Source organism: Phocoena sinus, chromosome 16 (assembly GCF_008692025.1).
Source record: "Phocoena sinus isolate mPhoSin1 chromosome 16, mPhoSin1.pri, whole genome shotgun sequence".
NCBI classification, from domain to species: domain Eukaryota; kingdom Metazoa; phylum Chordata; class Mammalia; order Artiodactyla; family Phocoenidae; genus Phocoena; species Phocoena sinus.
In genome coordinates, this window is record NC_045778.1 from 21,043,837 (window position 1) to 21,068,980 (window position 25,144).

The 25,144-nt window shown below is 39.9% G+C and overlaps 1 protein-coding gene and 1 non-coding gene across 2 annotated transcripts in view; both read right to left on the minus strand.

Annotated features, from left to right (window-relative positions):
* Nucleotides 1-19,604, minus strand: part of DNA2 (DNA replication helicase/nuclease 2) — a 47,212-nt gene extending 27,608 nt beyond the window's left edge. Inside the window, exons 1-5 of the mRNA XM_032608803.1 lie at nucleotides 19,473-19,604; nucleotides 17,864-18,046; nucleotides 16,539-16,722; nucleotides 13,944-14,089; nucleotides 5,337-5,468 (exon numbers count right to left, since the gene is read on the minus strand). Of these exons, the coding sequence (XP_032464694.1) occupies nucleotides 5,337-5,468; nucleotides 13,944-14,089; nucleotides 16,539-16,722; nucleotides 17,864-18,046; nucleotides 19,473-19,546 (719 nt within the window). The 5' untranslated portion in view covers nucleotides 19,547-19,604. The remainder of the gene's footprint in view (nucleotides 1-5,336; nucleotides 5,469-13,943; nucleotides 14,090-16,538; nucleotides 16,723-17,863; nucleotides 18,047-19,472) is intronic.
* Nucleotides 2,783-2,889, minus strand: LOC116742086. The gene has a single exon (XR_004346357.1). It is a non-coding gene; the product is annotated as a U6 spliceosomal RNA (small nuclear RNA).
* Nucleotides 19,605-25,144: the final 5,540 nt, after the last annotated feature.

Consider the following 25,144-nt stretch of genomic DNA (forward strand, 5'->3'; position numbering starts at 1 on the left):
CAAAGGAATTAGAAGAGATGAAAATAACTTTTAAAGCCTCTTGCACTTCTCTTATCTAAGATTTACTCATTTCAAAGCATTAAGTTATTCTGCAGAAGAAAGGTCAGATAGGAACAGTCTTTTAGTTATTAATCCTATTTTATACTCAAAGCCATATAAAATACTAAATGTAATGTAAATCTTAAATGAAAAGGATAAATTTTCTAGTAATAAAACATTTTATATCATTTAAAAATCAAGATTCAAAAAGTATAAGAATTCTGGCTGTCAGAATACATGATTTAGTTGACTTGTTTTGCTAATTTCATATTATTTAGATCAGCATCTATTTCTTAACAAATGGGAATATTTTCTAAGAGGAAGAATGCTATCTTTGGTAATTTTCTAAAAACCTTTTCAGGATGCTTCAAATATAATCTCCAGGAATATACGTATACTTCTGCAATCTTTGAAGAGGACAACAGAGGAATTCAGGGAAGCCACAACTTATCAGAAATTTCTTAAACATTAACCTGTTTTCTCTGATGGATGTTATCTGATCATGACATGTATTTAAATATACTTATATGAAATAAAGCAAACTTTATTAAATATGTCACATGTATACTTAGAAGATAGGTAATGAAACTTTTACTATTACTATTCTTTCCCCTAGAAAAAGAAGTAATGTGGTTTTAGACTTAGATCTGTAGAACAAATGACAGGTACTTCAATTTAACTTCTATGCTTTTCATCAACATAATGCTATAAAACTCCTTTGAGAGTCACCTGATAGAGAATATAAGAGGTCATGAAGATTAAGAAAATACACATTTACTACTTATGGGTGAGAAAGGTTCTGTCTTGAAATGGCTTTTAAAGGTCTCATTCTCTGCTCTAAAGTCTAAAGTTTTGTTGTTTCTTTTAAAGACTAGCTATAGACTGCTGGGGAAATGATGCAAAGTAAAGTACAGAGAAGCGCCTCCTTCACAGACAGACACATAAAACCCCATCAGAAATAACTGAAACAAAGAAGAGTCTTACACCAAGCTACGGAGGTGAGAACACCAAGCCGGGAATCAAGAAATTCCTTGTTCTAGACTCTGCTCGACCACCGGTTTTTCACATAAAACCTGGACAAGTCACACCACCTCACTGGACTTCAATATCCTTACTGGAAATCTAAGACTGAAATCTCAAAAATCCCCTTCAGGTCAAAGATGATTCTGAATCCCAAACTCTCCTAGGCTTCCATGATAACTTCTTCCAAGCTACCAAATCCCTTGCTGGTCCACTCCAAGCCTCCTTCGACGGATTCCACTCTCTCCCTCTGTCCTTATACAAGGTAACCTCCCAGGGTTCTATGCCTCTTCTGCTGCCCTCAGCAGATTGCTGTTCTCTCTCAGCAATCCCCTCCACTTCTACGTTTTCAACTACCACCAATACACCGAGTTCCTGGAGGGTTTTAGTCTCCCTGTAACACCTAGAACAATCCTGGGCACAGATGCAGCATGTAATACATGTTTGCTGAATAGATAAGTCCATAAGTCTGTGAGAATATGGCAGCTTATTAACTCTGCAAAGATAATAAGTAAATTTTAGCCAAAAGAAAAAAACATGCAAACAAAATGCTAAAACAACAGTGAAAGAAAAGCTAGTATCTAAAACAACCATAAGGAATTCCCTGGCGGTCCAGTGGTAAGGACTTGGCGCATTCATTGCTATGGCCCCGGGTTCAATCCCTGGTTGGGGAACTAAGATCCCACAAGCCATGGGCAAGACAAAAAAAAAAAAAAAGATAAAACAACCACAGAAATGGATATCCATTTAAATCTCAAGCAAATTTAAATGACCAAAAGAAATAATAAGGGAGGAAAGAAAGGTAGGGAGGGAAGGTAAACAAGGATAAAGAAATAATTAGGGGGACTTCCCTGGTGGCGCAGTGGTTAGAATCCACCTGCCAATGCAGCGGACACGGTCGAGCCCTGGCCCGGGAGGATCCCACATGCCACGGAGCAACTAAGCCCGTAAGCCACAACTACTGAGCCTGAGCTCTAGAACCCACAAGCCACGACTACTGAGCCCATGTGCCATAACTGCAGTAACCTGCACGCCTAGAGCCCGTGCTCCACAACAAAAGAAGCCATGACAATGAGAAGCCCACGTGCCGCAATGAAGAGTAGCCCCTGCTCACCACAACTAGAGAAAGCCTGCACTCAAGAACAAAGACCCAACACAGCCAAAAACAAATAAATTAACTAAAAATATATATATATATAAAGAATATTGCTAAGCAAAATGTTAAAAAAAAAGAAAGAAATAATTAGGAACAATGGAAAACAAAATTAAGTTTGTTATTATTACAGAAAATCAAGAGACCAGAATGACAGAAATACTATAAAACAAAGCAAGGAACCAGGAAAAGAATGACTACTTAATAAACAGTTAGCAGATTACCAAAGTGACAACTAATGCACCAAGATCCACCCCCTATACCAGACATAGCAATCTGCTCCAAAGAAATAACAAAGAACAAAGCATTTATAAATTTATTTAAAAAACACTACGAGAAACTTTAACCAATTTACTCTAGCATTTTTTTAGGGTAAGGACCTGGTGGTAAATTTATGACCACAACAGAAGTAAAGAATATGATAAATAAACCCAATTCTAACAGCAAGATAAGCTTTGGTTTTTTTAACCACTAAGTTTTTTTTTATTGAAGTATAGTTGATTTACAGTGTTGTGTAAGTTTCAGGTGTACAGCAAAGTGATATAGTTATAGATATATATGTATTCTTTTTAAAATATGGAATGCTTCACGAATTTGTGTGTCATCTTTGTGTAGGGGCCATGCTAATCTTCTCTGTATCGTTCCAATTTTACTGTATGTGCTGCCACAACGAGCACAACCACTAAGTATTTTAAAAATAGATATATCAGAGTCCTATTGGCAAACTGATTGTGGTGATGGTTGTACAACTCTATGAATATACTCTATGAATATACTCAATTATAAATAATTATAATAATAAGATAAATAAAATCTTACCGGCAGACACAGGACATTTAAACGTTGCTAGCAACTTTCTAAAATGACTTAAAAAATTCTCAAAGAATTCTAGCAATATGCAAAAGGTTGTAAATTTTCCAAGTACCTTGGATGAAGTAGTCCAGTTATGAGGTTTTAATGCACAGAAATAACTGTCCCCGTAAGGTCCACCCCTCCACTCGTGTACTCTAATCCCTCTCTTTTACTCAATGACACAGCTCTAAGACTCCTCCCATCTCTTTTAAGTGTTAATGTTACCGTCTCTATGGAATTCTTCTCACTGGCATATAAACATATTATACCTCCCATCTTCAAAACAACAACAAAGCTCTCTTAACCCCACATAAGCAACTCCATTTCTACATACCCTTTCATAGAACAACCTGTCAATACAGTAGTCTACATCCCCTGACTCCAAATCCTCCTCTACCATTCTCTCTTGACTCCATTCTCATCACATTTTCTCCCCTGGAATCACCACTGACTTTTTTTCCCCTCACACCCTGCACCAAAACCTATCAGCTCTACGTTGAAAATCTGACTGTAATCCAACTAATTCTCATCACTTCCACAACCCTCACTCTGGTCTAAGCCACCACCAACTCTTGCCTGGATTCCTGCAAGAACCTCCAAATTGGTGTCTCTACCTCTGCCCTTATCGTATAACATAGTCTTAAAAGTCGATTCAAAAGTAAATCAGATCAAAGAAAAAAAAATTAAATCAGATCAATATAGAAAGTAGCACAGAGAGAATAAGGAACTTGACTAAAGTTGCACAGATAAACTGTGGCAAAACTGGGATTCACATCCAGGTTCAGTATGTCCTTTGAACTTGAGAAAACACACTGGCGCAAAGACCTGACTGTTCCCAAGATTTCTGATTCACAAATCTTAAAACAAGTTCAGATCACAAAATGTCACAAGATAAAATATTGAGAATATTGAGAAAAAGATAAGAATATTGATATAAAAGGAAGCTATGACTACTTAAAGAAAAATAAAATGTTGTCTGTTTAAAAAAGAAAGAAATCAGATCAAAACCCTCTGTACACACCCTGCAGTGGCTTCCCATGGTAGCCAGATTACATGTGGTCATGGACTCAGAATGGCAGCCAATATCCTGTAAGGCTTATGAGGCCCCAGGACAGCTGCTTCCCCTGTTCCACCTCACTCTGCTCCAGCCACGGCAGGAGTGCGTTAGCCACAGGGCTTTTACCTGGAGTGCTCTTCCTGGAAACAGCTGCATGGCTCCCTCCTTCACTTCCTCCAGGCTCCTGCTCAATGTCACCTTATATACAGAGGCCTTTCATGACCACTCTTGGGAAATAATATGTCCCTCCAACTCCTCTTTCTTATACTCCCTGTTGTTCTACACTGCACTTATCACAATCTGGCACCCTGCTGTTACTTGTTCAGTAGTACAGAAGCACCATAAAGTCAGTTGCTTTTTTTTTTTTTGCTGCTGCACCTAGAACATTACTTGGCACATATTAGGCACTTAATAAATATTTGCTGAATGGGCAAATAATGGGGGAGAAAAAGGATGACCTACAAATTTGTATCAATGCTACTTTAAGGGGAAAAAAGGTAAAAAACAAACCAAATGCCAAACAGCATTGAATGCCTAAACACACTATTTAAACATACAGCACAGGGCTTCCCTGGTGGCGCAGTGGTTAAGAATCTACCTGCCAATGCTGGGGACACGAGTTCAAGCCCTGGCCCTGGAAGATCCCATATGCCGCGGAGCAACTAAGCCTGTGCGCCACAACTACTGAGCCCACATGCCACAACTACTGAAGCCTGCGTGCCTAGAGCCCATGCTCTGCAACAAGAGAAGCCACGACAATGAGAAGTCCCCGCTCACTGCAACTAGAGAAAGCCCATGCACAGCAACGAAGACCCAACACAGCCAAAAATAAATAAATAAATATATTAAAAATAAATAAACATACAGCACAAATCCATGGTAATCAACACATGAGACAGTCCATATATGATAGTAACATAGAGAAATATATATGAAATTAGGACAGCCCTCCCAAATATTTATAAACTGAAGATTTTATTAAAAAACTATACCTACACCCCAAAATTATAAATTTTATTGTAGTGAAAATAGAATTTTCTATTCACTAGATTATTTTTTTTGTCCAAGAATTATACTCAGGACTGTAACTTATAAAGTAAGCAAACAAAAAGGCTAGTTGTCATAACTTGACCTCTAAAAAGCTTTAATTCAACATCTTGAATAAGATCCTGGTCTAAAGATATGAACACCATATAAACAAAATGGGTTTCTTACAGAGACAGCTGCATCTGAGGGAAGTCAGTTGAAGTATGTTTATGCATGAAATCTCCAGCCCATTTAGAAAATGAAGGAAGATACTCCTCTACTTCTTGTTTTACTTCATCTTGATTCAGATTTAGGCGGTACCTACCAAAGTAAGAGATATTAAATATGAAAAAAGTAAACAAGGAACAAAACATTCAAATAAGCAACCCAAGTGCCCATCAACTAATGAATGGATAAATAAAATTTGGTATATACAATGGAATATTATTCAGCCTTGGAAAGGAAGGAAATTCTGATACATGCTACAACATAGATGAACCATGAGGACATTAGACTAAATAAGCCAACAACAAAAGGACAAATACTGCATGACCGCTTACGTGAGGTACCTAGAATAGTCAAATTCATAGAGACAGAAAGAATGGTGACTACCAGGGACTGAGGGAAGCGGGGAGTTGTTTAATGGATATAAAGTTTCAGTCTGGGAAGATGAAAAAAGTTCTGGAGGTGGATGATGGTAATGTTTGCACAACAATGTCAATGTACTTAATGTCACTTAACTGTACCCTTAAAAGTGGTTAAGATTGTGATTTTTAATGCTATGTGTATTTTACCACACAAGAAAAATCCAAATAACAGTGACATGACATCAAATTTCAGATCTGCTCCAACTCCTATCATCTCAGGTCTAATAGGTCCCAGTTACACTTTTGGGATAAAAAAGAAACCGTAGAAGATGTTGCTCCTGAAACCCAGCAATGGAAAGTAGAAAAGTAAAAGAGGAAAAAAGACTGTCAGAACAGAAAAGTCACATCAGCCTTACCGAATCAAAGGACAATTTATAGGAATGTTAACTTCGTTAAGTCAGAAGTCAGCAAAGACTACCAGAATCTAGTCTCAGTTTTTCAGGGTGCCCACAAGGTCAAAACTATGTCATAATAATACTACAACATTATTTGTCTTTTTTGCTCTTGTTTTCTCATGAGTACACAGTGCAGATTTCTAAGTCCACATACACACATACAATATAGCAATATAGAGAATGAAGAAGCAGATATAAGAAACCAAATGTCTTTTTTTTTTTAATTGGAGTACAGTTGATTTACAATGTTGTGTTAGTTTCAGGTATACAGCAAAGTGAATCAGTTATACATATACATATATCCACTCTTTCTATATTCTTTTCCCATATAGGCCATTACAGAGTATTGAGGAGAGTTCACTGTGCTGTATAGTAGGTCCTTATTAGTTATCTATTTTATATATACAGGTGTCAATATGTATTAAGTCATAAAATTAAAACATCTGCAAAAATGTAAAATAATGCCACTTGTCTCATTACTTTTTTTCAGAAACAGTTATTTTTCATTAGACTGTTATTTATATTAACATGGAATGGATTGTTATTGTTATTTTCATATTAACCAATAAACATTTTAAAATTGTCTCAGTTTTTATCTCTAGTACAGTAACTATCTATAGATATAACCCACATAAACAAAAGCTCCTCAGGGTCCTCAATAATTTTTTTAGTGTAACATGGTCCTGAGACCCAAAAGTTTTGAAACCTGCTGTCCCCTTCCCAGGATGGTTCTCCCAGCTCATTCTGCATGTTTAAGCATCACAATCTTAATAACTACTCTGGGGTGTTAAGAGCACACGTGTTTCTGTCAGATCACACCTAGGTTTGAATCCTAACTCTTTATTAGATGTGTAACTTTGGGCGATTCACTGTTAACTGAGCCTCAGTTTCCTCATCTGTAAGGTGAGTTGATAACTACCACACAGTTTGACAATTAAGTAAAACAGCCTATGTAAAGTATTAATACTTGGCTTATGATAAGAACTCAATAAGGTATGAAGATAATAACAGTGAATACTCATATAATGCTGACTCTAGGCCAGGTACTATTCTAGGTGCTTCACATGAACACTTTCAACCCTCATTATATCTCTATGAGATACTATTATTGTCACCCCACTTTAGAACTAAGGAAACTGAAGCTCAGAAGTTACTTCCAAAGGACACACAGCTCTAGCTTGGGAACCTAAGTTCTTAACCCCTATGCTCCCTTCTACACTGTGTTTTAATAATTTACTGCCATAATTTTCTCCCTGCAGGCCTGAGTTCACCTGAGTACTGGTATAGCCTCCAACAATCTGCAAACTCCTTTCAAAAAACACAACTTACCATTTTTCTCTCCTGAAGATAGCACAATATTCAATAGCATATTGAATATGACATATGTGAATATGTCATCAAAATCTGAGACTCCAGAATGCTACAAATTTACCATATAATAACTCTGTAACATTTCTAATACCAAATTTAATAAGCTCCTACTTTCCTAGGTACCTACCTCTGCTTACCAGAATTAAGAAAGCAGAGCCCTACCAGTCCTCTAGGAGAGCCAGTTCAGCAGGGAAGACAAAATTAGCAATCCTAGCTCTGCCAAGATTGCTTGTCCTGACCACAAAAGCAACTTCAGGTTGAAGGCAAAGCTGAAGAATCTCAAACCAGGGAGCAATTACTGACACCAAAGTGCCCCGAATGACCTACAGAAACACAATCAGTCCACATAAGGCAAAGGGTGTTTGTCTGAAAAAGGCTGTTTGAAATCTGGGAAACTTAGAGTGGATGAAAGATGATATAGGTGAGGACGTGGGGGAGACAAGGACCCATATATTGCCTATAGAAATGCAAAATGAATTCTGCAATATACACACATATTAAATCATTAAGTTGTATACCTTAAACTAATACAATGTTATATGTCAATGATATCTCAACAAAACTGGAAAACAATGAATGGAAGAAAGAAACAGAACAATGTCTACATAGAGCAATTTGACAATATATATCAAAACTTTAAATGTACCCAGACTGGATCCTGTCCTGGAGGGAAAAAAATGCTATGAAGAACATTACTGGACAAAACTGAAATGTACACAGTAGATCAGACACAAGTATTATAACAATGTTAAATTTCCTGAAGTTGATAACTGTTCTGTGGTTACATAAGAGAAAATCCTTATTCTCAGGAAATACACATTTAAGTATTTAAAGGTCAAAATAACACATATACAGCTTAATCTCAAGCAGTTTAGAAAAACACACACAGCAGGTAAAACTGAGTAAACAGTGTATGGATGTTCTTTGTAATACTCTTGCAACTTTTCTCTAAATTTAAAATTATTTTCAAATAAAAAGATTTGTTAACAAAAAGATACACCCCTATGTTCATAGCAGCACTACTCACAATAGCCAAGACATGAAAACAACCTAAATGTCCATCGACAGATGAATGGATAAAGACGTGGTACATATATACAATGGAATACTACTCAGCCATAAAAAAGAATGAAATAATGCCATTTGCGGCAACATGGATGCAACTAGAGATTATCATTCTAAGAGAGGTAAATGAGAACGAGAAAGAAAAATGCCATATGATATCGCTTATATGTGGAATCTAAATCATGACATAAATGAACCTATCTACAAAACAGAAACAAACTCACAGACATAGAGAATAGACTTGTGGTTGCCAAGGGGAGTGGGTTGGGGGAAGGATGAAGTGGGAGGTTGACGTAAGCTCTTATAAAATGGATAAACAGGGCTTCCCTGGTGGCGCAGTGGTTGAGAGTCCACCTGCCGATGCAGGGGACACGGATTCGTGCTCCAGTCCGGGAAGATCCCACATGCCGCCGAGCGGCTGGGCCCGTGAGCCATGGCTGCTGAGCCTGCGCATCCGGAGCCTGTGCTCCACAACGGGAGAGGCCACAATAGTGAGAGGCCCGCGTACCGCAAAAAAAAAAAAAAAAAAAAAAAAAAAGGATAAACAACAAGGTCCAACTGTGATAAACCATATATTCGATATCCTGTGATAAACCATAATGGAAAAGGATATAAATATATATATATATGTATAACTGAGTCACTCTGCTGTACAGCAGAAAATAATACAACACTGTAAATCAACAATGCTTCAATAAAAATTTTTTTAAAAAATATTTTTTAAATGTTTAAATGTAAACATCCTCTGGTCCAACAATTCCACTTCTAAGTATTGAGCCCAGATATATGCCTGCACAGCTATTAAAATTAAAATGTACAAAGGTATTTATTATAGTGTTGCTAATAAAAGCAAAGACTGAAATGCCAGGGACTCTTAAATAAATTACTGTACATCCATACAATGAAACATTTTGCCATTCTTTTTTTTTTTTTTTTTTTTTTTTTTTTTTGCGGTATATGGGCCTCTCACCGTCGTGGAGCACAGGCTCCGGACGCGCAGGCTCAGCGGCCATGGCTCACGGGCCCAGCCGCTCCGCGGCATGTGGGATCCTCCCGGACCGGGATACGAACCCGTGTCCCCTGCATCGGCAGGCGGACTCCCAACCACTGCGCCACCAGGGAAGCCCCATTTTGCCATTCTTAATTAAAAATGAGATAGCTCAATCAGTACTAATATGGAATAATCACCAAGTTTTTTTTTTTTTTGGCCACGCTGCCCGACTTGTAGAATCTTAATTCATTGACCAGGGATTGAACCCGAGTCCATAGCAGTGAAAGCACTGAATCCTAACCACTGGACCACCAGGGAACTCCCAAGATTTAATATTTATATACAATAATGTGTATGGTATGCTACCATTTATATAACAAATAATATATAAACATAAATAATCACACACACAATCACATGTAAATATTTGAAATCTCTGTGGAAGGACATACAAGAAACTGATAAGAGAAGTTGCCTCTGGAGCTAGGTAGTGACTGACCAGGGATGCAGGGGTAGAAAGGACTTACTATCATTGTATACCCTCTTGTATTATTACAACAACACATGCTGTATGTGAATTTATAACCTATTTAGAAATAATAATTTACTATTAAAAAAAAAAACCTGCACAACTGGGTAATCTTTTTCGTAAATAACCTTCGCAAACCATCCTGGAACCATTCTTCACTGTCACCATCTCCTTAGGCAGATTCTTCCTAGTGTTTTACTTTTTACAGACCAGGACTCTTCTAAGTTTCCAAACCAGTCCACACTGGTTATTTAAAGTCTTCTGCATTTGAATTCTGCCTTTTTAATTTCGAGCCAAATCACCGCAAAATGACATGTAACCACCTGTTCTTTCCTGAGACTATAGAGATACTTAAGGTTTGGCATCTTCAAGCCTAGACTTTTATAGATATGATGAGAGGACAGAGCATGAACAGGCAAAAATCTGTTCTAAGATCTGTAATAAAGTAGAAGGGCCTATGAGAGAGGGCAGGAAAGAACTTTGGATCTGTTATTTTTAGGCTCTGGGAATTTTAAAAAGTATCCTTTGAACAGGGTTGGGCAAGATTCATGAGAGAATTAGTATTTTCATAACTGAAATGAAACATATTTCCCCTTAATGACTTAGGATATAATGATAAAAAAAATAATAATGCAGCAAAATGGGTGGAGAGAGATTACCATACTAAGTGAAGTCAGAGAAAGACAACTATCATACGATATCACTTATATGTGTAATCTAAATATGATAGAAATGAACTTATTTAGAAAACAGAGACTCACAAACATAGAAAACAAACTTATGACTACCAAAGGGGAAGGGGGAGCAGGGGGGGCGGGGATAAATTAGAAGTTTGGATTTAGCAGATACAAACTACTATATATAAAATAGATAAACAAGGTCCTACTGTACAGCACAGGGAACTCTATTCAATATCCTGTAATAAACCATAATGGAAAAGAATATGAAAAAGAATATATAGGGACATCCCTGGTGGCTCAGTGGTTAAGAATCTGTCTGCCAATGCAGGGGACACAGGTTCCAGCCCTGGTCTGGGAAGATCCCACATGCCACAGAGCAACTAAGCCCGTGTGCCACAACTACTGAGCCTGTACTCTAGAGCCCGCGAGCCACAACTACTGAGCCCATGTGCCACAACTACTGAAGCCTGCGTGCCTAGAGCCCCCGCTCGCTACAACTAGAGAAAGCCCACGTGCAGCAAGGAAGACCCAACGCAGCCAAAAATAAAAATTAATTATTTAATTAATTTTAAAAAAAAAAAAGAATATATATGGGGGCTTCCCTGGTGGCGCAGTGGTTGAGAGTCCACCTGTCAATGCAGGGGACACGGGTTCGTGTCCCAGTCCGGGAAGATCCCACATGCTGCAGAGCGGCTGGGCCCGTGAGCCATGGCCACTGAGCCTGCGCGTCCGGAGCCTGTGCTCCGCAATGGGAGAGGCCACAACAGTGAGAGGCCCACATACCGCAAAAAAAAAAAATAATAATAATAATATATATGTATGTATATGTATAAATAACTGAATCACTTTGCTATACACCAGAAACTAATACTTCAAAAAACATATATATATAATTCAGTGATACCCAAGGATCTGCTAAGAATACATTCCTGACACAACACTGTAAAGCAACTATACTCCAATAAATATTAATTAAAGGGACTTCCCTGGTGGTCCAGTGGTTAAGACTCTGTGCTTCCACTGCAGGGGGCATGGGTTCGATCCCTGGTCAGGGAACTAAGTTTCCTTAAGCTGCACTGTGCGGCCAAAAAAAACAAAACCAAAAAAAAACAAAATTCTGATCTTCATAGTTCTTATATTTTTTAAAAGTTTCTCCTTTCCTGGGCTTCCCTGGTGGCGCAGTGGTTGGGAGTCCGCCTGCCGATGCAGGGGGCGCGGGTTCGTGCCCCGGTCCGGGAGGATCCCGCGTGCCGCCGAGCGGCTGGGCCCATGGGCTGTGGCCCTGTGCTCCGCGACGGAAGAGGCCCGGCAGCGGTGAGAGGCCCAGGTACCGCAAAAAAAAAAAAAAAAAGTTTCTCCTTTCCTATACAGTAATGAAGCTATCAGCTTTCCTAATGACTATGAAGGTACCTTTCTCCCGCATCTTAGAAACCAGATAAGACTGTTAGATATTAATGAAAAATAACAGATGCTGAGGGCATAAGAGACATTCCATTACGTAACATGCACAAGGTTTAATACAAGGACATGAATTCTGAGGAAGGCTGCTCAAAATCCTTGTTTTCTTTCATACTTATATTCACGTTGGGTTCTGGACTGATCAGGTTACCTGATACCTGAATACCTGTGGTGGTTTAAAATATGTCCACAAATTCTTTGACACCCCCTTCAAAAGATGGCACCTAATTCCCCTACCGTTAAGGGAGAGCTAGACTTAGTAATGAGTACTTAATGAATAAAAAAAGCAGAAGTGACATCGCAGCAATCAGAGACTAGGTTATAAAAGGCACTGTGGCTTCCTGCTCTCTTTCTTGGACCCTTCAATCTGAAGAAAGCAAACTGTGTCCCAGGACACATCAGCCAGCCCCCTAGAGAAGCCCATGTGGCAAGAAACTGAGGCCTCCTGCCAACAGCCAGCTAGGAAATGAGTCCTCGCCACAACAGACATGTGAGTGAGTCATCACGGAAGCAGATGCTCCTGCCCGGTCATGCCTTCAGATGCAGCTCACATGGGAGACCCTGAGCCTGAGCCACCCAGCTGAACTACTTCCAAATTCCTGACTGACAAAAACTATGAGATAACAGGTTAGATGTTTGTCATTTTAAGGCACTAAGTTTTGATGTGTTTTGTTTCAGGGCAATGATCCATACAATACACAACAGATCCTGGTTAGGGTGTGACAAAAAATTTTTTTAATTTGAAAACCAAAGTGGCAACTAAAGCAATAAGTAGAACTCTTAAGCAAAAACTTTATTATACCTATTCATATTCTGAATGCCATGCTGTGTGTGGTTGTAACCAAGTGACAACTTCTCTGTGCTTCCATTTCTTCCTTTATAACAGGTTGCTATCAGATTATATAAGATAGCTAAAAAGCACTTAACACAGTGCCTGACATAGGGCAGTGTTCTAAAATGTTTTTAAGACAATAGATTGTATATCATTAGTAAATAAGTGTAGAATTATGGAACACATTTTTCTCATTTACACAGTGAAATGTAGAATTCTATCTGGGAAAAGTAGGTTTGTATCAACTAGTCTGGAAAGCAAAATCACCACTAATAAAAAAATTTCTGTGAAAAAAAGATGGACTGCAGTAGGAGTCAAGAAAGAAATAGAGACTATGCCGATCCCTCTGCAGGTAGCCACTCATAAAACGCCAATGACTAGCCATTTGTGGGTTTACATACATTATTTCCATTGTCACAAAAAGTCTGCAAAACAGGTATTATCACCCTTTCCAGAATCTTTCAGTAACTAGTTCAATCATAAAATTGGCAAAGCTAGAGTTTGAAAGGAGGTTCATCTGACTCCCAACCCCATACAATTTTCAGGATGTCACACTGTTTCTAGAACAAAAAGTTCACACTCTCTGAGTGCAGCTGTGGAATCTATTATGCATATAGAGAATATTTAGGTATTTTTAGCCAAAGAATTCCTGTTCTGCAATTTCAGAAGCTCTTCGCAGAATTGCAGTGGGATACTACAGCCCTGAAATCTGCATTCTAGTATTATACTGATTTATATTTAACAGTCTAATAGCCAAATACCTTATAGATGCTAGGAAAGAAGTTATATAACAAAACTGTATCTATAGTTCCTCTCGTAACTACTTACATTTCCTTCAGATGCCTTATTTCTTGAACAGTTTGAAAAGCAAGTTCTTGTAGCTTTCCTGGGGCAAAACTATCACTTATTGCTTTTTGAAATACTTCATGGAGAACGGTACCAATCAGCATTTGGCGTGTGGCTGGATCAGAGCTCTACCAAAAAAAAACCAAAAATCATACAAATATCTTATTTCACAACATATCAACAGATGTGATCGCACATTTATTACCTAACCTATTGAACCACCATAACCAAAGTACACTGGTGAGACAAATGCCAAAATATGAAACAATTTTTTTTTCTGGTGAGTGAAATTATAGGTGACTTTCACTTTCTTCAATTTAGAATTACCTGAATTATTTTACAAGTTATTATTTTCAAATCAGTATATTTCCATTTTGAAAAAAATTAAAATAACTTATATGAAAAAGTTCAATGTGGTCTCAAATATTTAACATATTCATCTCTAATTTCACTTTATAATGAACCCACATAGAAAAGTCAATAACCGCATAGATCATAAAGTCATGTGAGTAAAATACTCAAACATGAAACAAACTTACAGCAGAGATTTTCTTTTTTTTTTTGGCTGCCCCACACACCTGTGGGATCTTAGTTCCCCAACCAGGGACTGAACCCAGGCCCCAGCAGTTAAAGCACTGAGTCCTAACCACTGGACCGCCAGGGAATTCTCTACAGCAGAGATTTTTTTTTTTCAAATTTATTTTTTTTAATTAATTTATTTATTTTTGGCTGTGTCGGGTCTTCGTTGCTGCGCGTGGGCTTTCTCTAGTTGAGGCGAGCGGGGGCTACTCTTCGTTGTGGTACATGCGCTCCTCATTGCAGAGGCTTCTCTTGTTGCAGAGCACGGGCTCCAGGTGCACAGGCTTCAGAAGCTGTGGCTCACGGGTTCTAGAGCGCAGGCTCAGTAGCTGTGACGCACAGGCTTAGTTGCTCCGCAGCATGTGGGATCCGCTCGGACCAGGGCTCGAACCCGTGTTCCTTGCATTGGCAGGTGGATTCTTAACCACTGTGCCACCAGGGAAGTCCCCAGCAGAGATTTTTGACAAACTCTCGCCACTCAAAAAGAAACAGTAGTTTTCAATTAACTCTTTTATTAGCCTGGACCATCCCCTTTAAACTATCAAAAAAAAAAAAAGAAAAAGTCCACAAGACACCCATCAGGAATTTTAAAAATTAATTTACAGGGAACTCTCTGTACTATTTTTGTAAGTTCTATGTGAGTCTAAAATTATTTCAAAATAAGGTTTTTAAAATATTAATATTCAGGTCTGCTTTATAATATGTGGTTAAAAGAGAAGTTAATAGCATCCCCACAATTGAAGAAAAAAGCTGATTTTAAAAAAAAACTATAAATAAGTGATAACTAAGACGATTAGAAAATCTACTTGGGTATTTTTCCTTCTTTTATTCCTCTTTCTTAGCTGCTTTTTTTTTTTTTTTTTTTTGGCTGCATTGGGTCTTCATTGCTATGCACGGGATTTCTCTAGTTGCAGTGAGAGGGGGTTACTCTTCATTGTGGTGAGCAGGCTTCTCTTGTTGTGGAGCACGGGCTCTAGACCCCTGTCCCCTGCGTTGGCAGGCAGATTCCTAATCACTGCGCCACCAGGGAAGCCCTTAGCTGTATTTTTTGGTTTTCTACAGACATAGAGACTAATTGTATAATTAAAAGAATACCCTGGGAGGAAGAGGAAACTTAACAAAGAAAACTCACGTTCTTCAAAAATAAATGGCATTGGGAATTCCCTGGCGGTCCAGTGGTTAGGACTCCGTGCTCTCACTGCTGAGGGCCTGGGTTCAATCCCTTGTCAGAGAACTAAGATCACATAAGCCGTGCAGTGCAACCAAAAAATAAAAAAGAAATGGCATTGAAACAAAGGGAGTGGGTGTAAGGCAGAATTTAGATTAAAAGAAACTATGAGACATATCAACCAAACATAATATTGTTTGGATATTGATGCTAAGAAACGAACTGAATAAAAAAAAATTTGATAAAAGACATTAGAGATACAACTATTAGATTAATTTAAGGAATTACTGTTCATTTTATTGTGTATGATAAAGATACTGTGTTTATATATATTTTTAAATCCTCAGCCTTCATTTAGTTGCAAAATAATACAATGTCTGGGAACAGCAAAATGGGTACATGGGAGTTTATTATAATCATCTCTTTGCATATGTTTGAAACTTTCCATAATAATGTTTTTAAAAGAGACTCTCACATTTACTTTTAGTTCACCGGGAATCACATGAAGCCAAGTTTGGAAATGTCCAGATATATTAAATTAAAATTTTTATCACTGAAATTTATATTATTATTAGAATTAATTATTTGACAAAATGTTGAATAAGATTCAAAGGATCTTAGGGCACCTGGCCTTGAATCCCAACACTGCCACTTACTAGCTACAGTAACTCTGGGCAAGTCACTAAATTTCCTGATTTTCCCAAGCAGTAAAATGCAGCTGATTAATACCATCTACTTCACAGGATTGTTGGGAGGATTAAGTAAGAGTGTAATAGTGCTCTGTGAATTCTTAAGACCCTGTGGAAACACTGACTGTTAATACTGTTCACCTTAAATGTTTCACTCAGGACAGCTCTTCTCATGCATCGAATACTACTGGCTATGCTTGTCCCAGAAATCAGCATGTCTGGATACAGAATCAAATATCCAAAATCTTCATCTATTATCCAAGTATTGGATATGCAGTCTCCCTCTAAATGAATGATGTCCCCTGGCTCTACTGGTACAGAGCACCTAAAAATAAAGCAAAATTAAAGTATACATAGTTTAGATTCCTACATTTAAACATATTAAGGAGGCTTCAAAAATAACTGGAGGGACTTCCCTGGTGGACCAGTGGTTAAGACTCCGTGCTCCCAATGCAGGGGGCCCGGGTTCGATTCCTGGTCAGGGAACTAGATCCTGCATACCGCAACTAAGAGCCCGCACACAGCAATGAACATCCTGCGTGCCACAACTAAGACCCGGCGCAGCCAAATAAATAAATATTTTTAAAAAACAAATAACTGGATATCTTATGTAAAGAAATAAGTATTTCTAAATTTCTGGGTCTTGCATTATCTACTGCAAAAGCTATCAAATTGTTAACAGTGTATAGCTTCAATTATGGATGAGGTTGTTCTAATAATAGTTCTCTCATTCTTAAGACTTATACCTACAGCTTCTATAAGCCTTGAGGCATGACGCCGAACACAATGTACCAAGAACAAAATCATATTTATCGAGTTCAAACCATCCAACTTGCAGCCTAGACAAAGTTAGACCTCCACCTTCTCTACATCTCCCCTTCACCCCTCACATACCACACACTGCTTGAGAAGCAACAGCTAAAGTCTAAGGATGTTCTTTGCGGTACACAGGCCTCTCACTGTTGTGGCCTCTCCCGTTGCGGAGCACAGGCTCCGGACGCGCAGGTTCAGTGGCCATGGCTCACGTGCCCAGCCGCTCCACGGCATGTGGGATCTTCCCGGACTGGGGCACGAACCTGTGTCCCCTGCATCGGCAGGCAGACCCTCAACCACTGTGCCACCAGGGAAGCCCTAAGGATGTTCTTATGCTGTGATTAGTTTTCCTCTTAGAACTAAATGAGGTTTAAGCTGCAGTCCCAGAAAGCACTGGGAAATAGGAAGTAGTGATTTAATAAATCCCCTTGTACTTGATTTTCAAATGACAATAAAAGACAAGTTTTGGAATAAGGGACTTGAGATGCTAGTGTAATAGGCACAATCCTTATGCAAAATTAATTCAGGTTCATATCTACTCTCTTTATTAACAATTAAATTATTGCAACAGCCACACAAGCCCATGTGATAGTTTGTAACATGGCACCCTTAAGACTCTGCCAGATGAACGCCCAAAGTCACACAAAAATTACCAGTCATTCCTAAGGATACACAGTTCTTTACATTCTAGCGACTGCGAAGCAGTGATGATTAGGTGCTTTTCATGGTTTCCTTCTTCATTCTGTACAATATTGACTGCTAATACCAGGTACCGGTTATCCATTCCTCGGCTCAGAACTGCTTTAGAAAAGGAAGCTTCCACCTTCTTCTGAAATCTAAAGCATACACATACAAAACTACTGTAGCACAAGCATGAAATAAGAAGTCATCCAATCTCTTTTATCTACAAACCAACCTTCTAGTTTTCTAGGTTTGTTTCTTCCGGTAAGCTTATCACAAGAACATTGGCTAAAAGAGGTAAAGAGAGAGAGAGCAAGGGCATAGCAGAATTCCTATTATAAAAACTTCTCAGAAGCAGTGCCACTTAAAACATATTTTTCCAAATATAAGCTCTATGAGGAGCTCTTTGGGACATCTATGATTATGAGGACGAATGGTAAATTGAAAAATATTAGACACAAATTCCTACCGCTGGTGCAAACCTTCCCAAAGTACAAGTGAAAGGAAATGTCTAGGACACTATCTTTTTGTAAATAAAAGATGTTTGTTATGGAAAAATATAGTGTGGGTGGTTTGCTGGAAGTCCTACTGTGAGCTTCATTATTATATTAATCTTTCAATTAGGAGAGTACTTAGAAATCACCTAGTCCAACCTACTATTTAATGCAGGAAATCATTCTATAAAACCTCATTGGGGATCAACTAGCCTATGCTTTGTAGAGAAAGCAAGATTAATACCTGTCACCTTAACCATTCCTTCATAGAGTAACTCAGAAATTTCTTATTTATAATGGGCAAGTCGATTTCACAATTCTTTTATCCACTGATCCTAGCCGCCTGAAAACTGCAAAATAATCTCTCCTCTAGAAAACATTAAGTCCCTCTTAAATCTTTCCAGTTTGACTGCAGTCTTTATCAGTGACAGTCCAAAGTCATTATCTCTCCAGTTATTACCCTAAAACTTTACCCTAAAACTGCCTTTGTCACCCAACCTTTGTAACCCACCTAGGTTATATTCCTCATTCACCTACCCACATAGCCTCAGGCCATGAACTTCCCAAGGTCAGCTGGGACGCTTTAAGGATCTCGCAAAAGGTAGTGCTGATCTCAACTCAAAGCGCAAAGCTCCGTCAACAATAATTAGCCTCAATATCATTACTACTGACAATTCTACACTACGCTTGCGGGTCAATTTCCCCGACCATTTAAGGCGCTCTGAGGGTACAGATTCCTCCCCGGGATAACTTTCTCCAATAAAACATGAAGAAAAGCGTCTAGCAGTTGCAATTTCGTTTTATGAAGATATTTAAGGTGGCTAGGACTCCCCAAATTCAGGAAAGTGGTGATATCAAGATTAAGAATGAACTGCTGGGTGAGGGAGAGTATTCAAGCCCTGTCCCGGGCTTGGCCCCAAAGAGAACCTTAGGGAACAGACCCCAGTTCCGGAGGCTCGTCGGGCGTCCCTTGAGCCTGGTTACTCTGCCCCAGCCCTGGTCCGCGGAGGCGCGGGTGCGGCCTCTCCCGCTCCCTTCTTTTCAAATCTCCCGCTTTGTTCCCAGACCCTCCCCCCGCTCCGCTCACAGCTCCGCCGGCTGCGCAGCGTTATCTCCGAAACTCTTCTCCATTAACAGCTTCAGTTCGTCCACCTGCTCCATCCCGAACGCAGAGACCTCAAACTGCCGCCAGGTGAATTCAGGGGAACCCGGAGCAACACACCGGGGGAAAACTAGCGCGAAGCCGCATGGCGCCGCGCGCATGCGCCGACCAGCCGAGGTCCCAAGTGACCTGCGCGGGCAGTCCCTCCGGCGCTCTGCGCGTGAGGCGCTTTTGCTCCTTTGCCTTAGAGTTTGGAAAACAGGGAGTCTTCGTAATCTAGCCCAGACTAAATGCTCCGGCTCCTCTGTTTCTGTCTCTGTCTCTCCCCCTCCCCCTTCCCCTCCCTCCCTCTCTCTCGACACGCCGACCCATGTCCGACACACGCACTTAGTATGAACAAAACTGCAGTTGCCCAGACCAAGACGTCCCTTGTTAGCTTACGTCATTTTTCACTCTTTGGAAAACAACCTCTCCTCCTTTTTTTCTGGCTCAACTGAGAAAATGGACGCTGTCAGAAAAGAACTTCCTCATCATGCCATGACTAAATCTACAAAACCACTAATATCTCCTCCCCATTTTATAACCTCTTTCCACTTTTTTCAGCAGTGGACAGAGCGTTCCTCCTATCAATGGGCAATCCCCCTCTACTTCTACTTGGGATCCCAAGGCCTCTTACATTCTCAAGGGCATTACTTCTTCTGTTATTCCCTCATTCTCTACTATCCTCAATCTGGCCCTCATTATTGGATCGCTCCCTGGCTTGTAATGCGTCCCAGTATCTCTCATCTTGAAATGATGTTACCTTGATGGAACCTTTACTCTCTTGGCCACCCTCCTGAGGAAAACTTCTTTAAAGAATTTTTTTCAAGGCTATATCCAATTTCAACTCCTATTCACTGCCGCAACTAAACATGCAGCAAGGAAGATCCCGCATGTGGCAACTAAGACCCGGAGCAGGCAAAATAAATAAATATTTTTTAAAATACAGAAATGTGTAAAATCACTTAAGGGTTTCACCCAACTTAAAATAATCTTTATCAAAAGTTATCTTTCACATTCATGTTTATTCATATAAAATTATGAAGAAGTTATGATCAACTTCCTGGAAAAACAAGAATGGAAAATCCTTGCCTGTAGTAGTTACAGATTTTGTACCTGTGATGCCACAATCAACTGGTTTTCCCCCAACATCGCAGGCCCTCCTCAATCTCCTTTACTGTCTCTTCATTTTTCTGCCCAATCTCTAAACGTTGAAAGTCCTCAGAATTCAGTTCTGAAATTTTTATTTGTCTACTAGCTCCCTAGGCTATTTCAACCATTTTCATGGCTTTATTTATTTTTATAAACTTATTTAATTTTGGCTGTGTTGGGTCTTCGTTGCTGTGCGCGGGCTTTCTCTAGTTGTGGTGAGCAGGGGCTACTCTTTGTTGCGGTGCACGGGCTTCTATTGCAGTGGCTTCTCCGGTTGCAGAGCACGGTCTCTAGGCGTGTGAGCTCAGTAGTTGTGGCTCACGGACTCTAGAGCGCAGGCTCAGTAGTTGTGGCGCACGGGCTTAGTTGCTCCTCAGCATGTGGGATCTTCCCGGACCAGGGCTCGAACCCATGTCCCCTGCACTGGCAGGCGAATTCTCCACCACTGCGCCACCAGGGAAGCCCCATTGTCATCGCTTTAAATACCATCTCTATCCTGCCAATTCTCAAATTCATATTTACAGGCAAAGCTTTTCCTCCAAATTCAAGAGTCCAACTGCCTGCTTGACATCTACACTTGGAGGGAAGGGGGAAACTTCTTTAACATGGCCAAAATGGAAAATTAATTTTTTTTTTTGGCCGCGAGGCTTGCAGGGATCTTAGTTCCCCAAACCCAGGCCTCCTGCAGTGGAAGTGCAGAGGCCTAAACACTGGACTTCCAGGGAATTCCCTAAAATAGAACTTTATATTTCCCCAACAAACCTATTATTCTTCTCAGTAATAGCACTAACCACCCAGCAGATAAGGCCAGAAACCCAGAAATCATCCTTGATTCCTTTCTGTTACTACCCACATCCAATCCATAGGCAGACCCATATATTCTGCCTCTAAAACTATCTTAAATCTCTTCATTCCTTTCCATTTCCACTGTCACTACCTAATCATTATCTCTCACTTGTGCTTCCATTCTTGTCTCCCTGCAATTTATTCTTTTCCCTTTCCTAATATTTTATCATAAAAACTTTCAAATGTACAGAAAAGTTAAAAGAATTATATCATGGGGCTTCCCTGGTGGCGCAGTGGTTGAGAGTCCGCCTGCCGATGCAGGGGACGTGGGTTCATGCCCCGGTCCGGGAAGATCCCACATGCCGCGGAGCGGCTGGGCCCGTGAGCCATGGCCGCTGAGCCTGCACGTCCGGAGCCTGTGCTCCGCAACAGGAGAGGCCACAACAGTGAGAGGGCCGCGTACCACAAAAAAAAAAAAAAAAAAAAGGCATTATATCATGAACACCATATACCTATCACTTAAATTTTACAATTAACATTTGCTATCTTTAGCAAATGTTATCATTCATTATCACAATGTATATCTATCTATCCATCCCTCTATCCATCCATGAATTCAAGTTTTTCTTTTTAAATGCATTTCAAAATAGCAGACATCAGTGCATTTCACCCCTGAACACTTTAGCATGCACATCATTAGCTAGAGTTCAATATTTTGTCTGTGGTACTTTAAATGTTTTATGTAAATTTCATATGTGACTTGTAGAATTTACATAAAATGAAATGCACAAATCTTGTGTGTACCATTTGATGAATTTTTACAAATGTGTTTGACACCAATACTTATTAAGATACAGAATGTTATCATCACCTCCAGAAAGTTCTCTCATACCCCTTCCTACGCAATTCCCACATCCATCCCTACTGGAAACCCAACCACTAAACTGATTTTTTTTCACCAGAGATCTGATTTGTCTATTCTACAACTTCATATAATGAAAATCACATGGTATGTACTATTTTGTATCTGGCTTCTTTTACTCAGTATAATGTTTTTGAGATTCATCCATTTTGTTACATAAACCAGCAGTTTGTTCCTTTTTATTGCTGAATAGTAATCTACTTGGTCAGTCTCCAGCTGACAAACACCTAGATTATTTACGGTATTTTGCTATCTTGAATAAAGTGGCTACAAATATTCTTGTATACATTTTTTCATGGATGTGTGCTTCTGTTTCTCTTGAGTAAATACCTTGGTGTGATATTTCTGGGCCATGGGTAGGTTTATATTTAGGTTTAACATAAGAAACTGCCAGACCTTTATGCAAGTGGTTGTAACATTTTACACTATCGCTGACGATGTTTCAGAATTCCAGTTTCTGCATATACTTGACAATATTTGATGCTATCAGTCTTTTCAGTCTTAATTTGCACATCCCCATCACTAATGAAATTATTTTATCATGAGCTCAGTCATTTGTATATCCTCCTTTGTAAATGTCTGTTCAGATCCTTTGCCCAGGGACTTCCCTGGTGGTCCAGTGGTGAAGAATCCGCCTTGCAATGCAGGGGATGCGGGTTTGATTCCCGGTTAGGGAACTAAGATCCCACATGCCGCAGGGCAACTAAGCCCACGAGCTGCAACTACTGAGCTCGCGCACCTCAACTAGAGCCCACGTGCCGCAAACTACAGAGCCCACGCGCCCTGGAGCCCACGCCACAACTAGAGAGAGAAAACCCACACGCCACAACTAAAGAGAAGCCAGAGCACCACAACGAAGAGTTCACGTGCCACAAGGAAAGATCCCGCGTACCTCCACGAAGATCCTGCATGCCGCAACTAAGACCCGACACAGCCAAAAATAAATCAAATAAATAAATAATAAATAGGGCTTCCCTGGTGGCACAGTGGTTGAGAATCCACCTGCCAATGCAGGGGACACAGATTCGAGCACTGGTCCGGGAAGATCCCACATGCCGCAGAGCAACTAAGCCCGTGCGCCACAACTACTGAGCCTGCGCTCTACAGCCCGTGAGCCACAACTGCTGAAGCCCACGCGCCTGGAGCCCATGCTCCGCAAGAGGAGAAGCCACCACGATGAGAAGCCCGCGCACCGCAATGAACAGTAGCCCCTGCTCGCAGCAACTACAGAAAGCCCGAGCACAGCAACAAAGACCTAACGCAGCCAAAAATAAATAAATAAAATAAATTTTAAAATAATAATAATAAATCTTTTTTAAAAATCCTTTGCCCATTTTTTTCTTAACTGCATTGTCCTTTTATTATTGAGTTACAAAAAAATTTTTTTTTCTTTTTTGGCTGTGCCAAATAGCGTGGGATCTTAGGTCCCCGACCAGGGATTGAACTCAGGATCTCGGCAGTGAGGGCTCAAAGTCCTAACCACTGGACCACAGGGAATTCCCCAGGAATCCTTTATATAATTCTTAATAAAAGACTTGTCAGATAGGTTTTGTGAGTATTTTCTCCCCATCTGTCGCTTGCCTATTCATTTTCTTAACAAGATTGTAACCCAGCAGGACCCTATGGGCCTTCCCCAAATCCTCTGCTTTAGCTCCTCTCTGAAGTCCCTAGATAATAGTATCTGATACACATTTCCTGAGTAGTTCTATAGATGTGAAAACCTCCCACCAAATGGAAGATGTTTGGTTTTTTTTTTGGCCACACCATGCAGCTTGTGGGATCTCAGTTCCCCGACCAGGGATTGAACCTGGGCCACAGTAGGGAAAGCCGGGCATCCTAACCACTAGACCACCAGGGAACTCCCTGGAAGGTACTAACTACTTGATGATCATGAACACATAGCCCCCAGGCCTGAGGGAGCCTGACTGATGATGTTAACCCCTGTGACACACCCTGTTACCTCACAAGCTGATCACATACCTTGCGACCCCACCCCCTCACCTGGCGAGGCAGGGAGACCCAAGAGGGAAGAGATATGGGAACATATGTATATGTATAACTGATTCACTTTGTTATAAAGCAGAAACTAACACACAATTGTAAAGCAATTATACTTCAATAAAGATGTAAAAAAAAAAAAAACTTTGCTGAAACCCTTCGGGAGTTTGGGGTTTTTAGAGCATGAGCCCTCCATCCTTCTTGTACTGGCGCCTTATAGTAAATGCTGCACTTTCCTTCACCACAACCCAGTGTCAGTAGCTTTACTGCAGTGGTGAGCAGACCCAAGTTTGGTTCGGTAACAAGATCTTTAGATATGAGTAAATTGTAATATTTATGAAGTCTAATTTATCCATTTTTCTTCTATGCTTTTCGCTTTCTGTGACCTGTGGAATCCTTGCCAACCCCTAGGAAGTAGAGATATTCTCCTTTGTTTTCTTCTTGAAGTTTATTGTTTTATTTTTCATTTAGGTTTATGATCCATCTAAAATTAATTTTTGTGTGTGGTATGAGGTAGAGAATGAGTCGTGTTCCCCCCTCCCCGTTCCCCCAACCATGTGCATATCCAGTTTTTCCAGTAGCACCTGCACAAAAGACTACCCTTCCCCCATGGTATTGCTTTGGCACCTTGTTAAAAAAATCAAATGGCTATATAAGTATAGGTCCATTTTGGCTCTCTATTCTGTTTTTTTGTTGTTGTCTTTTTTGGGTTTTTTTTTTTGCGGTTCACGGGCCTCTCACTGTTGTGGCCTCTCCCGTT